The following is a 16,075-nucleotide window of genomic DNA, read 5'->3' as shown; positions in this document are numbered from 1 at the left end:
AAGCCTGCTGTACTGCTTCGGCAAAAAATCTAAGCAAGTTTCTGTTTGTACTGTAAATTTTAGAATTTTCTCACCTAAAGTTGTAAGAGGCACTGAAAATTTGTGTGCTGAAAGGACACGGGGAACACTGATTTCATCTCTGCTGTTGTTGCCTTTAATTTTCAAATTACCCCAGTCAGCTCTCTCTGTTGTAGAAAAAGCCTGTAATGTATGATCATTATTTAAATATTGTATCAGTCCCTTGATGGATGATAGGAAAACCTTCCCCTTTCCTCGACAGCTCTCCAGTAATTCCCAGAAGGTTCGAAAGCACTCCCATTCCTCCTTGGAGCTGTTGCGTATTGATTGCTGAATCCAAAACGATCTACACATCTTAATCTCACGTAGCTCCTGTCTTCCAAATCTGTGACACTGAGATCAGAATGGGGTGGGAGTAGCTGGATCAGACCTTTGAAAACTTGTACCTCAGAGATTTAATCAACAGTGATTGCCTGTTAATTTTTAAGAGTAATTATAAAATACCACCTGGTGTTGGAGCTGACATGTATGGTCTTGTTTCTCTTTGTGGTTTCTCCCCTCCCAGGTTCCCCCTACGACTTCATCTCTCTGGAATGGCTGCAGAAGTGGCTGGATGAGTCCACTCCTCCCAAACCTATTGATAACACAGCCTGCCTGTGCTCCCATGGCAAACTCCATCCCGATAAAATATCCCTGATGAAGAGGATATCAGAATATGTGGCTGACTTCTTCTACCGGCGATACGGAGGAGGGCCCCGGCTCAATGGTAACATCCTCTCCAAGTCACCTCCTGGCATGTGGTTTGGAGCCTTGTTCTGGTCCCAGCCCTGTTTTGAGCTATCCTTTATCATCATAACTTTATTTCAGTGCTTGGCTTTAGTGCTGCCTTATTTCCAGGGGATTTTTTTAATACCACTTAATTCTGTTACCATTTCCCAAACCCATTTAGGGTGATTGCAGGGTCTGCTTTGGCCCTGGGCTCTGCTCAGGGAAGGGCTGTTCCTGGAGGAATTGCTGTGGAGGAATGGGGCACTTGGCTTAGAAAACATAATAGTTGGAAGGTTTGAAGGCGATTCCAGAAAATAAAACTTGCACATGCAACACTCCAAACTCTTGACAATTATTTTCTGTGCCTGCAGCACCCACAGCTCCTGTGTGGGCTGGGTTTCATGGAGTATTCAGGCCAAAAATATCCCTTCCTGTCTGTCACCTCATCCAAGGAAGCACTTACCTGTTAGCTTGCTCCTGTTGAAGCATCTACCACACATTCTGCTTTTCAGGGTCAGCCCAGCCCCTCCAGACTTTGGACATCCCTTCATCAAGCCCCAGGTTTCATTCCTTTTAGGAAGTTGCTCAGTAACTCCCACTGAGACCAAATTAGCTCAGCTCCTACTGGGAGCTTGTAGGGAAGAAACTGCTTGTGACGCAGGCAGCCTTTGTGGGGAAAAACAGGGCAAGGTTTATTAGTCAAGTGGAAGATTGCCTCGAGGGTTGTGGGTTGAGTATGGCTGGCAGGGAGGGAGGGATGGGTAAAAGGATGGATGGACACACTGCTTCCCTTCTCCTCTTGCTCCAGGATGCAGATCTAAATACACACCCAGCTAGAGGATTTCCACTCCCTTGGTCCAGGGCAGCCTTGCAAGAGGGTGGATTTTCTGGGTTGGACTGGCAAAGTGCCACAATACAGGTGTTTGTTTTCCTGGCATTTCCCGCCTCCTGTGGCTGGGTGCTGGGCTGCCCTGGCTCCCTGTGACTGCAGGCTGTGGATACCAGGAGCTGTGAGAGCAGACCTCTGAAGCAGTGGAGCAGATCACAGCTCGTTTGAAGTATTTTATGCTTCTTTTAGCTTCAAACGTGACCTGATGTGGCTGTAACCCCCAGGATTTCCTCAACTACACAGGAAATCGCCCATCCTGAGGCAGGGTAGTTGGTACACACCTGTCTGAGGGCCTTCAAACCAGCAGGAAACTCCCTGTGCAATAAATTATGCAATTAATAGTGTAAAAACCTGTGTTTCTTTTCCCCCCACCCCAGTCAAAGCACTTTGCAAGGACTGTGTGGTGGAAAGGTGTCGAATCCTGCGGCTGAAGAACCAGCTGAACGAGGACTACAAAACCGTGACCAACCTGCTGAAGATGACAGTCAAGGGGTATGCAAGTCCCAAATGCTGTCAAAGATGCTTCTTAGAAGTGCTTAAAGAGCTTTTTCCTAAAGATTTCCCTGTTTGGGCTCTGAAGAAGGGAGCTGTGGTTTTGGGGTACCAGTGCTTTGTCTCCCTGCAGGAACGACGGGTTTTGGGTTGGAAAAGCATCCTTGAGGAGCTGGCGTCAGCTGGCTCTGGAGCAATTAAACGAGCAAGATGAAGATGCAGAGCACAGTAATGGAAAAATGAATGGAAATGCACAAAACAAAGGTATTTACTCCTGATTTCCTCCTAATTTCTGCTGCTATAGAGAACCACCAGCTCTGCCTGATCCTTCCTAACAAAAAACACGTCAGGGGTTTCTGTAGCTGTTTTGTTCCCCTTGTTTGAGTAGGGAGGAAAGGATAATAAATCGAATAAAAAAAGCCTTAATTTAAGGAGCTTTTTCTTTGCTAAGCTTGAAAACTGCGGGGTGATCTTCATGCTGGAGAGGGAGATGAGGTGATAAGTGGTTTTACAAAGCTATGTGAAATTACCACCCCAGACACATGATCTTTTTATCCACTTTTCTCTGAATGAGAGAGCACAGGGAAGGAAGAAACGTGAAAATTACCTTGGGGAAGGGATGATGATGATGTTTATTGTGAAGGTTGAGGGATAAAACAGCGCAGCTGATGCAGCAGCACTGGGAAAACACAGCCTAGGAACAAAAATCATGCACTGCACTTCATGCTGTGCCCATATCATGAGAATAGATGGAGATTTTATTTGCCTTCTGCTTTTAAAATATTTGAAAACCGTATTTTCTTGAGCTTCTTTGAACTGGGTAAGAAGCTTGTTGGAATGAAAGTGGGAATGATGGCTCAGGGCATTGATCTTGGGCTGGAGGGCACCTCAGCCCCCCTGTTAAGGAGGAGTACTCATGGAGAAAAGAGTATTTCTGAGTTACCACTCATCGATCCTCGGGGGTGACTTTGATTCACAACAGGTTGCAACTCCCAGTAGTGCCTCTGAATTACTCACAAGCCAAGTTGCTCGTTAGGCAGCTCGTTAGAGGCTCTTGCTGACAAGTCATTGTCTTGATGATGCTCCATTCAGTGGCCAACGCTTGACTTTAACTAATTTAGAGATCTATGTAGGGCTTGTCAGCCCCCTGGCAGGCTCCCCCTCAGTTTTTCATGCAGCATCTGGTTTAGATTAGGAATTTAGCCAGGAATTCTGCTCCTTTTGCTCTTACCTAGGCTTGTGTTTAGGTTAAACTCGGGGATGTCTGGGAGCAGGGAACCCCTGCGGTGTTCCAGCCCTAACAAATGCATCCTTTGTAATCTCACAAAGGCCTGGCTTGTGCTCCATGCACTTCAAAGCCCTCCTACGTGACCTGGGGGCTGTAATCCCGCCTGCCCAGAGGCCAAGACGTCGGAGAATAACAAATTTCCTTCCAAATTTTCCCTTGGGTGAGGGGGTTTGCTGTAATTTAAAAGGCAACCGTGCTCCTTTCCCTGTAAGATTTTTTTTTCCTTGGGAGAGGAGCTCTGTGCAATCCTCTTGTATTATTTTTTTTTTTTAATTAGATGAATCAAATGAAGAGAAGAGGGAGGAGGAAGAGGAGTTAAATTTTAATGAAGACATCGTTTGCCCACATGGTGAGTCTCTCCGGGGGATGGAGCTGAATATCTCAGTTGTTGCCCACTGCTGCACACATTAACCTTGTAGCCTTTGCTCCAACTGTAGCCAGCTTGAGGAGTCACTGCCGAAGTGTGCTTAATTCTCATTTTCCTGGTGTTTGTTGCACTCAAAAGTTTTCCTTGCAGGCAGACCCTGTAAGGACTTGGCCAAGCAGAGCTGTCAGATGCTGAGCGTCCCATCCTTGCATGGGCAGCACCAAAGCTCTGCAGCCATTTGGAAGCTCTAAAAGCAGTAAGAGAGGAAGGGGTGATGTAAATCAGTCCAGGTGGGAGCTGAGAGTATCTGTTTAATATCCTGGTTTACATTAAAACAGGAGCACTCACCCAGCACCTGGGCCAGGACCACTCCTGGATATCGATTTCCCAACCTGCTGTGCTTTGGTGTCTGTTTACGTAAGGTTTTGACCTCGTATCAGTTGTTTTGAAAGTGATGCCTCATTAGCTGCATCCTTGGCTACCCTGTTGTTTTAATCTCACTTTAAAACCCAGTTTTACTTAAGCTTCTCTTTGTAGGCATCAGTTTGTGGGGAGGCTCCATCTTATCTCAAACAGAAGGAAAAGTGACATAAATTAGCCACACACCTCCTGTCATCAGCACTAGTCAAGAACCTGGAGTAAGGCTTGAGAAATCTCATTTTCAAGCAGAGTGTTTAAGCACTTTGTCACGATTTTAGCTGTTACTCAGTGCTTTGAAACCACTGCATTTCCCATTGCCTCGAGGCTGCTGCTGTTCAGTAAAAGCATGGAGCGTGGGGATGGAACATTTAGAGAGCCAGACACGATAAAAAATAGGCCAATAGGCCTTTTGAAAATGTATGGTGTTAAATTGCTGGTTGATCTGTGACTTGGGGTCATAGCAGAATAAATAATACTAAATAAGGGGGCTGCTGGCAGGGCAGGTTTTGTTGTCTTGAGTTAACCTCTGATTACTCATGGAAAACAAGCTTTCCACCTTGAAAAACTCCTTCTGGAGCGGATCAGCAAATCTGTAGTCTTGTTCCTATGGCCTTAATTTTGTGCTGGAGGAGGTTCCTGCCTCCATGGTAGGCTCTGGAAAAGGCAGTGCTGGATCTGGGAGGGCTGGCTGGCCTCCAGGAATGCCACCCGGGCGTTCCCTTCACAGCTCCCTTTGCATCCCTGCTGCAATTCCTCGCTCTCCAGTAGCTTCCCAGGGAATTTTTTCCAGATACCACGTTAAGCCTTCTTTGATGTCCATGCCCAAAATATGTCCCTGGATGGTGGGAATGGGAAGCAGGGTCAGCAGTGGTTGGATTCATCTTCCAGATGGCAAAACACTTGTGCCCTGCACACCCAGAGCTGATTCTTCCACCTCTTTCACTCACCATATTAATCTGTTTTCATTAATCATGTGGTGTCAAGGCACTTATTTGTACAAGCTCCACTTTTCCCCCATCCTTGCTGGCTCTGGGCAGCATCCTGGGCCAGCCTCTGGAGCCATTTGGCCTTGTTGGATGAAGCTCAAGTGGCCAAGTGCTGCACTGAGGCCTGACCTTTGTTTATTAGAGGAAAAGCAGGAGGGGAGCATTGCTATTTTTTCCTCTTCAGGGCTGGCCAAATTCCAGGCTCGGTTGGAGGGAGTCCGTGGGCCTGAGGAGCTGCTTGTCATGTTAAAGAGCTGCTGGAGGGTGGGGAGGAAGGAGTTTCTCTCCCTCTCCTCTCCTCTCCTCTCTCTGCAGCTCTCCAGGCTATAGAAAAGCAGATAATAAGGGATTGTGCCCTTTGGACACCACCATTGCTGTTTTCCTTCCCTCTTGCTGGTGCAGTCCCACCGAGGCACAGATATTCCCAAATCCGGTTCACGTCCCGGTGTCGCAACGGCCGCTCCCCGTGTTCCTCCCTGCACAGGCACTTCCCAGCTGCTGTCTCTGAGGAAGATGTGGTTGTGTTTTCCCCTTGGCCATCAGCAGCCCTGTGAGTGGGCAGCTGGTCGGATCCCGGAGCCTTCTCCCGTTTTTCCAAGCCTTGTTTATCCGGCCAGCACGTGTCATCCTTGTGCACGTGGTGTCCCAGCGCCTGTGTGCCTCCCGCTTCCACCCCCGAGACAACAGGCACAAATGGCTCCTGGAAATCCCTGTTGGGGTCTTGGAGCTGCCTGAGCAGCAGGATAGATAATCCTGATATCAGGATAAATAATCCTGATGGATAAATAAGTGTTCTGGGGGGTAGCTGTTAAATTTTGCTTCACATCCAGTTATTCCCCAGAGCAGATTTAGGGTGCAAAACCTGCCCTTTCCACATTTTCAGGTGCTTGGATTGGGCACGTGGAACTGTATTGAGATTCTGCAGTGGGACTTTGGGGTTTTCAAGGATGTGGAAGGCACCTGGTTTCATGGGACACAGGGTTGTTATCCTGGAGCTCAACAAATGGAGTCACCATGAGGATGTAGCTATGGATAGCCAGGATCAGAAAACAGTAGCCCTGTGCCCTCTGGCTTTTCCCTACATCCCTCCTTGTGTTTGATCAGCTGCTTAGGCCATGGTCTTGGAAATCTAAAGAGCATTTTTATAAATTAAATTAATATTATTATTCTCTGTCTGAAGGAAGCAAGGAAGGAGTTGAAGGTGACTTTACTGGTTTTTGCTGACGTGGTGTTGGCTGATGAATATGTGGATTTCTTCCCCACGCTTGTTCCTTGTAATCTCTTCAATCAAGGGCTGCAAAACATCCCTGAGCATGTTGTGATCAAAGCCTTTCCTTGATTCTCTCCCTGCAGGTGACCTGTGCATCTCTGAAAATGAGCGGAGGGTGGTTTCCAAGGAAGCCTGGGAGAAACTCAAGCAATATTTTCCAAAAGCCCCCGAATTCCCAAATAACAAAGAGTGCTGTTCCCAATGCAAGGTATTTGCCAAATACTCCCCTTTTGTTGACTGTAAATACTGGTTGTATTTCTGGTTTTCCTTTTTAACACAACCACCCTGTGCCACGGAGGAGAGTTAAGCCACCTTTAGTAGCAGCTGGGAGCAGGAGCTGGGATGTAATTAACTGTTTCCTGCAGATTTTGGAGCGTGAAGGGGAGGAAAACGAAGCTCTGCATAAGATGATGGCCAGCGAGCAGAAGACTTCTCTCCAGAACCTGTTCCATGATAAATGCAGGCCTTGCCTGGGCAGCTGGCCTCAGGTAGGGAAGGAGGGGGATCAGGGAATGCAGCCAGGCTTGGGAGGGGTTTTTGTTGGGTTTAATCACTCTCCTGCCCAGAGAAGCTGTGGCTGCCCCATATCTGGAAGTGCCCAAGGCCAGCTTGGAGCACCTGGGATAGTGGAAGGTGTCCCTGCCCATGGCAGGGGAGTGGAGGGAGATTCCAAACCATTCCATAACCGTTCACTCAGTGTGTGCCAGCAGAGCTCTCACGTGTGTTGTGCTGAGGTGTGACTTCCCTGGATTAGCTGTGCTGGCACAAGGCCCTGAAGAGCCCCAGGAATGGTTGGTGTGCCAAGGGAGCAGTAGCTGGCCTGCAGTCAGGGAGATAACAGTGACAATGTTGCTGTCATGGTTGTATCTGTCCCTGGAAGGAGGAAACGGCACTTCTGCTTCCCACAGCTCTCCATCAGCCTTCCTGTGCAGGAGGATGCTGGAGCACACCTGAACTTTGCCCCACCACCACCTTTTGCTGCTGCTTGGACAAAATTCAGGTGTGCTCCAGCATCATCCTGTGTCCCAAAAGCTCAGGGAGCTTCCCAAATGCTGAAGCCCTCCAAAGAGCAGCAGTGGCTGTGCAAACTCTCTCCTAAAGCTTCTCCAGGAATTCTTGGGGGTTTGAAGTGCCCAGAAGGAGCTGTTGGCTCCAGTCCTTGGCTCCTGGGAGTCTCATGGTGCTGATTAATGGCTGACTCTACAATCCTGCCAAGGTGCATTGGCAGGTGTCTGCCTCCATCCCTCGCTGTTCCAGCTGGGAATAAAAACTGAGGCAGCACAGATCCATGGAACCAAAGGAGAACCACAGAACCAAGGAGACCCAAAATGGTTTAAAAGGAGTTTTCCTTTCATGCTGAGCTGGAGAGCTCCTGGGTCCTGCCAGTGGTGGTTAAGGTTGTATCTGGTTGGATTTGCTTTTGGAGCTGGAGAAAGTTGAAACTCATTACTGTGGGTCAGACATAGAAGGGTCTCCACCAGCAGGGTTACATCCTTTTTTCCCTTTTTATCCTCCTTTCCCTTTTAATTTCCCAAGAGAGCCTCGTAGAAGAGAGCTGAGGATATTCCCCTCAAGCCTTTGGAGTTCCTGATCCAAAGAAGTTGAGGTTTGGGGAGGAAAAGAAGCAGAAATCAAGAGATGAAGGGAAATTAAGAAGTGTATATATGTTTGTGTGTATATATATTCCTCAGGTGTGCTGAGTTATCCTACAGAAAGATGGAGCAAGCCCTTAATTCTCTCTTTGGGAAAGGAGTGAGGATAAAGGAGAGCATGGAAGTAATTTTATCACCCAGCTCTTGGGGGCTGGGTGGTTTCTTGTCCAGGAGCAAACAATTTAAAGGAAGATTGGGACAAAAAAAACCACAGATTATCCCAAAAACACTGTCTCATTTGGTGCACAGCTGTGGTTTTGTATCCCTGCTGCTGCCAAAAGGAAAAACTTGTGGATTTTGATGTTGGAAGCAATTGAGGGATGTTGGGGCGGTCTCACCCCACGCCTGTGGGAGTGAGGGATTCACCAGCTCTGAACGCTGAGTACCCAGCAAGAGAAGCAGCACTGGGGAGTCCTGGCTGCTCCAGGGAAATGCCCTTTCCCGCTGGGAATTAAAAGTAATTGGATCAAAAGCTCAAGTAACTTCATAATAAACACAAGATTAGCAATGGCAGTGCTTTGTACCTGATCCCAAATTATTTTGCTTGGCTTTCACAGCCCACTTGGATGGAGTTGTCATGGTAAAGCAGCACTGAGGTCTCGAAGGGAGCGAGCGCTGCCGAAAAACCGAACAGTCATTGTTGGGTTCATTAAAAAGATCCTTTTCCCTCCTCTTTTCCCCCAGGAGACGGATGAGCTGTATATTGTTTCACAGTTCTTTGTAGAAGAATGGAGGAAATTTGTCAGGTAACTTGGCTGGAGGGTTTTGGTGCTTTTTATCTCTTATTCTGGGGGCTGTAGATAATATTTTGCTTCTGACTCCCAGCACAGTGACCTCATGGAAATAATGAAGCTGATTTTTGCAGGACCTGAATCAATTGTAATACAGTGTAAGACACTGAATTTCCTTGTTTGCTGTGTGTTAACCAGATGGTCAGATTAGCTGGTAACCTGATTAGTTTTTTCATCTGTCTGGAGCTGTATCCCAAAGGTCACCGCTCAGGCTGGAGATGGAAATCTCTGCTGGTCAGAGTCATTCTGCACCACAGAGGAATGCAGATCTGATTTCCTCATCACTAATAGTTCCTATTCCTTGTTGGAATGCCTTGTGTAAATACTCACCTGTGAATTCTTCCTGGCTTCCTGAAGAACTGTGGGAGTTGTGGTGGGATAACTGATCCAGCTTTCCAAACCTCTTCCCTTTTGCAGGAGGCCGACGCGCTGCAGCCCCGTGTCCTCCATAGCAAACAGTGTCCTGCTCTGTCCCCACGGGGGGCTCATGTTCACCTTTGCTTCCATGACCAAAGAAGACTCCAAACAGTGAGTTCCTTCCCTTCACACACTTTCCTTTTGCCAGGAGCCTCAGGAGAACATTCCCAAAGGACTGCTCCTGCTGCTGAGCAAGATGAGGAGTAATCCTTTCCCTCAAAATTAACACCAAGGCTTTCTCAGAGCCACCTCAGCCTTCCTGCAAGGCAAGACTTAAACTGTCCAAGGATGCTGGGTCAGGAAAATAGAGCTTCCTTCAGCTTGGTTTGTTCCTGACAATAACCACTCTGGATTTGGCCAGGATGCAGAAACATTCTGCTTCCTTACAATTTGCTTTCCGTGGGCCTTCACCCCCAGAGTGCTGGCTGCAGGGCTGGACTTCATGCTCCATAGCCTTGCTTCTGCAGTGATGCAGCACTAAAAGTAGGAAATCTTCCACTCCTTTCCTCCTCCATCCCTCCCTCCGGCACGACGGGAGCACAACAGTGTCACTAATCACAGGCTGCTGTTATCTGGGTGTACAGGCCCCCCCGTGTAGCTGGGTTTTGGATGGATTTTGCAGTTTTTCTTTCATTGGCAGACCAACAAGCCAAAGAGGGAGGGATTTTTTGGGAGTTTCGGGCTTGTCTTTTCCAATGTCATAAAGCACCTGCCTGTTCCTTTGCACAGTATAGCTCTGATATGGCCCAGTGAGTGGGAGAGGATCCAAAAACTCTTTGTTGTGGATCACGTCATCAAAATCACCCGGACACCGGCAGCCGGGGCCGGCCCCGAGAGCGTCTGCTACACCTCCGAGCCCCGTGAGTGACCTCTGCTCCTGGGAAGGGCTCCAGGGCTAGAAACTTCAGTCTAAGGGGGTCACTGGGAAACACAGAGCTTGGCAGGCTCCCCCCTGCAATGCCATGTCCAGCTCTGGAGTCTTAAGCACAGGAAGGATGTGGAGCCACTGGAGCAAGTCCAGGGGAGCCCACAGAGGTACTCCAAGGGCTGGACCCCCTCTGCTCTGGAGCTAGGCTGGGAGAGCTGGGGGTGTTCAGTCTGGAGAAGGCTCCAGGGAGACCTCAGAGCCCCTTCCAGGGTGTAAAGGGGCTCCAAGAGAGCTGCAGAGGGACGTGGGACGAGGGCCTGGAGGGAGAGGACACAGGGAATGGCTTCCCACTGCCAGAGGGTTAGATGGGGTATTGCAGAGAAATTTTTGACTGTGAAGGTGGGGAGGCCCTGGCACAGTTTGCCCAGAGCAGCTGTGGCTGCTGCATGCCTGGAAGTGTCCAAGGCCTGGAGCAGTCTGGGATAGTGGAAGGTGTCCCTGCCCCTGGCAGGGAGTGGATGAGATCCTAAAGGTCTCTTCCAGCCCAAACCACTCTGGGATTTAATGTGGTTCATTCAGTGAGGAGCCCTGCACTGGGGCCTCTGAGGAGCTGGAGCAATGAAATGTTTTTTCCCTTGGTGTTTGCCCAGAACTGTGCCCCGAATGCCGGGAAGGGCTCCTGTGCCAGCAGCAGCGGGACCTGCGCGAGTACACGCAGGCCACCATCTACATCCACAAAGTGGTGGACAACAAAAAGGTAGGGACCCTTCCCCCATCCCTGCTCAGCCAGGCTCCAGGTGCCCCAGGAATGCCCCGAGGGGGCTGGCACAGCTCCCATGTCCCCAGGACTGGTGGGGACCCTGTTGGTCCGTGGTGGTGGTGAGGGCAGCAATCCCCAGCTCTGCAGCTCCGGGCAACTTTGGCAAAACCAGCAAACTGGGACATTCTGGGTCTGAAAATTCCATCTCCTTGAGGCTTCCTTTTGCCAAGCCAAATCCTTGGTGTTTTCAGGGATGCTCCCAGCTGTTTTCTCTGTCTTAGCTGTGTTCCCAGGCTCTACCTGCTCTCCTCCCCCTCCAATATTTGTCATTTCCTTTCTTCTTGCTCGAGTGACATTTTTATTCCTGAATAGAAACGAGCTCTTCCCCTCACTGCTGGTGAGACAATGAACTTAGAGATGGTTCACAGGATCCCCTGAAGCTGTGAATTTTGTTTTTACTGGTCTTAAGTGTCAGGATCAGCTCTAGAACTGGTTTTCCAAGTACCCAAAGCTGGTTCTGCTAAACACCCCTCCTTAGGGCCCTTAAGAAGGGAGCCAAGGGTAAGCAAGCTCAGATGAAGACAATCTCTGCACCTTTGGAGTGTGGGGCGGGGTTTTTTGGCCTTTCCTTCATTTCCACCTCCCTGCCAGTCCCAGGGAGGCGCTGGAGCCTGGGGAACTGCAGGGAGCTGGAGGCTGGATGGGTTCCTGCCTCGGATGTGAGATGTGGATCACGCAGCACCGTCTGGAGCCCTCAGCCACGGGCTTTGAGCCTGAATCCCTCTTGGCTCTGGTGCACAAGAGGGTTGGGTGTTGTATTTTTCTGGCACTGGACAGGACTGTGCTCACACGTGGGGCTGGCAGAAAAACAGGGAGCTATTCTTAATGGAGCAGCTGGAGCTGGAGAGAGGGGGTGAGAACGTGCCCACGAGATCTCCCAGTAACAGGGCAGCCTCGGCAGGATGGGAAGCAGCAGGAATGCTGGCCAGGATCACTGTCAGCACTGGGAGCCACTGTGCCCTTCCTGCTGGGCTTTGCAAAATCAGGGAGTGTTTCCCAGCCCCTCACCCCTTTTCCTCCCTCCTCTGCACCACCTGGTTCTTCCTTGGGGTGAATGATGCTGCAGAGGGAAGCCTCATACAGATAAAATCATTGTAGAGGGGCACTGCTGCAATTCAGAGGGCTATGGGGAATGTTTGGGAGCTGGAATTGCATCGTTAATTGCAAATACATTGATGGAGAAGAGAGCTCTTGGCATCCACATCTCCTGGGCTCCTGCAAAGCCCAGTTCCAGCCACAGCATAGCTGGGAATTTACATCCAGGCAAATCTAGGCCTGGAGTGACTTTCACTGGCCTGAACAACCTTTTTATTTTTGTATTTGTGTAACTTACTTAGATTTCATTGGCTTACAACCTCCAGCCCCACAAGTAATGGTGCTGCATGTCCCTGCCAGGCTGCCGCAGGGGCGGATAAATGTCTTAATTCACGGAAAGTACTTTCTCCACGTTGAGGCTTTTGTAATAGCCAGCTGATGGGAAAGGAATCAACTGGGGGCTCAGGAGACTTTCCTTTGCCTGGAAAGGAGGGCAGGAAGCACCTGCAATTCCACAGAGGGGGATTCCTGAGCTGAATCCCACTGAGGTTCCACACAGCTGGGGAGGGTGGAGGAGCCTTTGCAGAGCTCATGGAGCAGCTCCCAGGGTTATTCCTGGGCTTTCTGGATGGAGGTGGCACCCGGAGGTCCCCGGGAGCTGTTTGCCATGGTGGGACAGGCCATGTGGATGCTGTTGGTTATGGAGAATGATTTTTATGACTCCAGGTAATGAAGGACGCGGCTCCAGAGCTGAATGTGAGCAGCTCGGAAGCTGAAGAGGAAAGGGAGGAAAACAAGCCAGAGGGGGAGCAAGATCCTGATTTTAACCAGGTAGAGATGAAAAATCCTGTCAGGTTCCTTGATTTTTGTATCATCCTCTTGAGTCAGCATGATGGGATCACCACCCTCCTCCTCTGCATCTCACTGGCAGCGGAAAAGTGTCTTAAATTGCCATTTGAATGGTCAAACCACACCAGTGCTGGGTTTGGAGCGATTAAATATGGATAGGGATTCATGTGCATGTGGAAATCTGCCCCACGCTGGCATTAGGACTAGGAGCTGAGGTTTCAAGGCAAAGCCTTTGGTCGTCTCCACACTTGCATGCTTCAATTGGCTTTCCAAGGGGTTTTCCAGCGCTTCCTGCCTTCCCTCACGTGACCAATTGGCCCAAAACACTCTCTGGGATCTGGGGAGGTTGTGTTTATCCCTAAACAATTCTAACTCCTTGTTTTTTGCCTCGTCTCCAGGCCAACGGTGGCACGAAACGCCAGAAGCTGTCCCACCAGAGCTACATCACTTACCAAAAACAGGGAATCAGGAGAAGCACACGGCACCGGAAGGTCCGGGGGGAGAAAGCGCTGCTTGTGTCGGCCAACCAGACCCTGAAAGAGCTGAAAATCCAGGTGAGGCCGGCTCTCCTGCCAGGAACGAGGAAGAAAACACGCAGTGAGGAGAGTGGGCGCGCAGGGGAAGGGTCTGACTCCCCCAGGAGCTGGGGATGGGTGCTGGGGCGGGAGGTGCCGCAGCTCCCGGGATGAGGTGTCCGTGTGCCCCCAGATCATGCACGCCTTCTCCGTGGCCCCCTTCGACCAGAACCTGTCCCTGGACGGGAAGATCCTGAGCGACGACACGGCCACGCTGGGCAGCCTGGGAGTCATCCCCGAGTCCGTCATCCTGCTCAAGGTACCGGCGGGAGGCAGGCGGGAATGCCGCGGCATCGGAGAGAGCCCGGAGCGGCGAGTGGGCTCCTCTGCGGAAATGGGGACAAATGGAGCCGGCTCCTCGGGGAGCTCCTGGGAGGAGGAGGAGAATCCTTAATATTTTTTTGTCTTAGGGGAGGAAAATCCTTATTGTTTTTTGTTTTGGAGGAGAAAAATCCTTATTTTGTTTAAGAAGAGGAATATTCTTGGGTGTTTGAGGGTTTTTTGGTTTGGTTTTTTGTTCTGGACAAGAAAAATCCTTTTTTTTTTTTTTTTTTTTTTGTTTTGTTTTGAAAGAGGAATATCCTTTTGTTTTGTTTTGGAGGAGGAAAAGCCCTATTTTTTTTCTGTTAGGAGAGGAAAATCCTCATTATTTTTGTTTTGGAGGACGAGTATCCTTAATTTTATTTGTTTTGGAGGAGGTAAATCCTTTTTATCTTTGTTTTGGAGGAGAAACCCCCTTTTTTTTTTTTTTTTTTTATTTCCAAGAGTGCTTTGTAGCTGATACAGCTGCTGAGCTCTGTGGGTACCAGCCCAAAACACAACTAAATTATGGAGTGAGTCCTCCCATGGAGTTCCCAGTGTTTGGGCAGGAGAGCCATTCCCTGCTCCTCCTCTGAGCAGAGCTGTGATGCATGCCCCTGGTCCGGGTGCTGGTTAATTCCCTGCTCCCGTGTCCTTTGCAGGCCGACGAGCCCATCGCGGATTACGCGGCCATGGACGATGTTATGCAAGGTGAGAGAGGTGGGGAAGGGCTGGCCTTGGCTTCCTGGCCAAGGATTGGCCTTGGGAAGGTGGAAAATGGGGATTGTGACGCTTCCTTGTCACTGGCTGTGGAATCCTCAGAGCCATTTCTAATGCCTTCCTTCCCTTTCCATCCCAGTTTGTATGCCTGAAGAGGGATTTAAAGGTGAGTCCAGGTGTTTTTCCCCCTTTGTGTCCCCTCACATGAATCCCACCCCCGTCCCATTTCCCTCCTCATCTGCTGGTGGTGTCTTTCCTTCCCAGGGACTGGTTTACTTGGCCACTGATGGTTTTCCCAGAGGAGCGACCAGAAGGGAAGAGGATTTGTCACATGATAGGGCATTAAAAGAATAAAAACAGGTGGATACAGTACTTTTTGACTCTTCCAGAAGGCAAAAATCCATCGTGAGACGTTTGCTCCCCAAAAAACAAAACAAATGCCTTATGTCAAAGCAGATTGCACTGAAGGACATCCTGCTTCAGGACAACGTTCCCGGGTTTATTTAATAAAGAACAGGAAGGTTGGGAAGTTGAGCAGCAGTTGGTGTGTGTGGGACGAGGGGTAGCCCCGTGTGTCCCCCGGCCCGGCCGCAGAGGGTGGTGATCCAGTAGGTCCAGACCATGCTGATCATTCTGCAGTAACTCTTTAGGGTAATCCTGCCTTTGATCCACTCTTACGCTTTCAGTCCAGCACGGAAGTACAGGAATTGTGACTTCGTGAGGAATGTCTAGCGCTTTCAGACAACAAAACTTCGTTTGCTTAACCCAAAATGGAAGCTGGGATCTGCCTCCCAAGCCCTCCCAGGGGCTGGGAGCCGCCCCCTCTCCGCGTCCTTCCACTGTCACTTCCACACCTTGGACAATCCAGTAACCACCTGGGCTCTGGGAACTGTGGGTTTTTTTAGAAATTTGGGATATTTTAATGACTCTGGAGAACATTTTCCTCCAGTCTGGCGCTGCTGGGAGTGTTCCTGGCTCAGGGCAGTCCGAGCTGGCGAGGGGGTGCAGGTGGGTGCCGTGTTTCCCAGGGGAAGAGGTTTTCTTACTCTCTCTTAATTTTTCAGCAATGCACTAATTTTTTTTTTCTTTAACATCTCCCAGAAAACTTTTCTCTTCATTAATATTTAGCAGGAAATAGTATCCCACTTCCAGACTGATCCACATTGGGCACTGCCAAGCGATCTCTTTATTAGAGATCCTCTTCCTTTCCAAACTTTTCCTTTGTTTCCAAGGAAAAATACAATGCAGAGATCACATCAGTTTTATCTTTCCAAGGTTTGTAGGAATTTGGGCTGCAAGAAGAGGATGTGGGCCACAAATTCCATCCCCAAAACCCCGAAACTTGTTTTGATTTCCAGTGTTTTATTTCCAATGTTTTATGCAAAGAATTCCAGCTGCTTTTGGCCCAGTGCCTTCCTCCCTTGTCCCTGCTGGGTTTGGGGGTTAAGCAGCAGCATTTGAGGAGCTCTAAATTTCCTAAAAAGTGTTATTTTGAGACAGTTTGGACCCGTGGATTCTTTCCCAAGGTATAGACATGGCAAATTCCATGC

General features: G+C 49.4%; 1 protein-coding gene across 3 annotated transcripts in view; it reads left to right on the top strand.

The window, feature by feature from the left end:
- The window catches only part of USP48 (ubiquitin specific peptidase 48), a 29,859-nt gene extending 14,800 nt beyond the window's left edge, over positions 1–15,059 (top strand). For 2 of the 3 annotated variants that reach the window (XM_068171833.1, XM_068171835.1), the window contains 16 exons: positions 584–784; positions 2,053–2,167; positions 2,301–2,431; positions 3,733–3,804; positions 6,582–6,706; positions 6,864–6,986; positions 8,835–8,896; positions 9,359–9,469; positions 10,088–10,218; positions 10,877–10,983; positions 12,808–12,912; positions 13,329–13,484; positions 13,639–13,764; positions 14,468–14,516; positions 14,665–14,691; positions 14,790–15,059. In XM_068171833.1, the coding sequence (XP_068027934.1) occupies positions 584–784; positions 2,053–2,167; positions 2,301–2,431; positions 3,733–3,804; positions 6,582–6,706; positions 6,864–6,986; positions 8,835–8,896; positions 9,359–9,469; positions 10,088–10,218; positions 10,877–10,983; positions 12,808–12,912; positions 13,329–13,484; positions 13,639–13,764; positions 14,468–14,516; positions 14,665–14,691; positions 14,790–14,812 (1,664 nt within the window). In that variant the 3' untranslated portion in view covers positions 14,813–15,059. The remainder of the gene's footprint in view (positions 1–583; positions 785–2,052; positions 2,168–2,300; positions 2,432–3,732; positions 3,805–6,581; positions 6,707–6,863; positions 6,987–8,834; positions 8,897–9,358; positions 9,470–10,087; positions 10,219–10,876; positions 10,984–12,807; positions 12,913–13,328; positions 13,485–13,638; positions 13,765–14,467; positions 14,517–14,664; positions 14,692–14,789) is intronic. The other variant, XM_068171834.1, reaches the window with a different exon arrangement.
- Positions 15,060–16,075: the final 1,016 nt, after the last annotated feature.

Source organism: Anomalospiza imberbis, chromosome 23 (assembly GCF_031753505.1).
Source record: "Anomalospiza imberbis isolate Cuckoo-Finch-1a 21T00152 chromosome 23, ASM3175350v1, whole genome shotgun sequence".
In the NCBI taxonomy this organism is placed as follows: Eukaryota; Metazoa; Chordata; class Aves; order Passeriformes; family Viduidae; genus Anomalospiza; species Anomalospiza imberbis.
The sequence above is the reverse complement of the archived record's forward strand: the minus strand, read 5'-3'. Positions and strand labels throughout refer to the sequence as shown.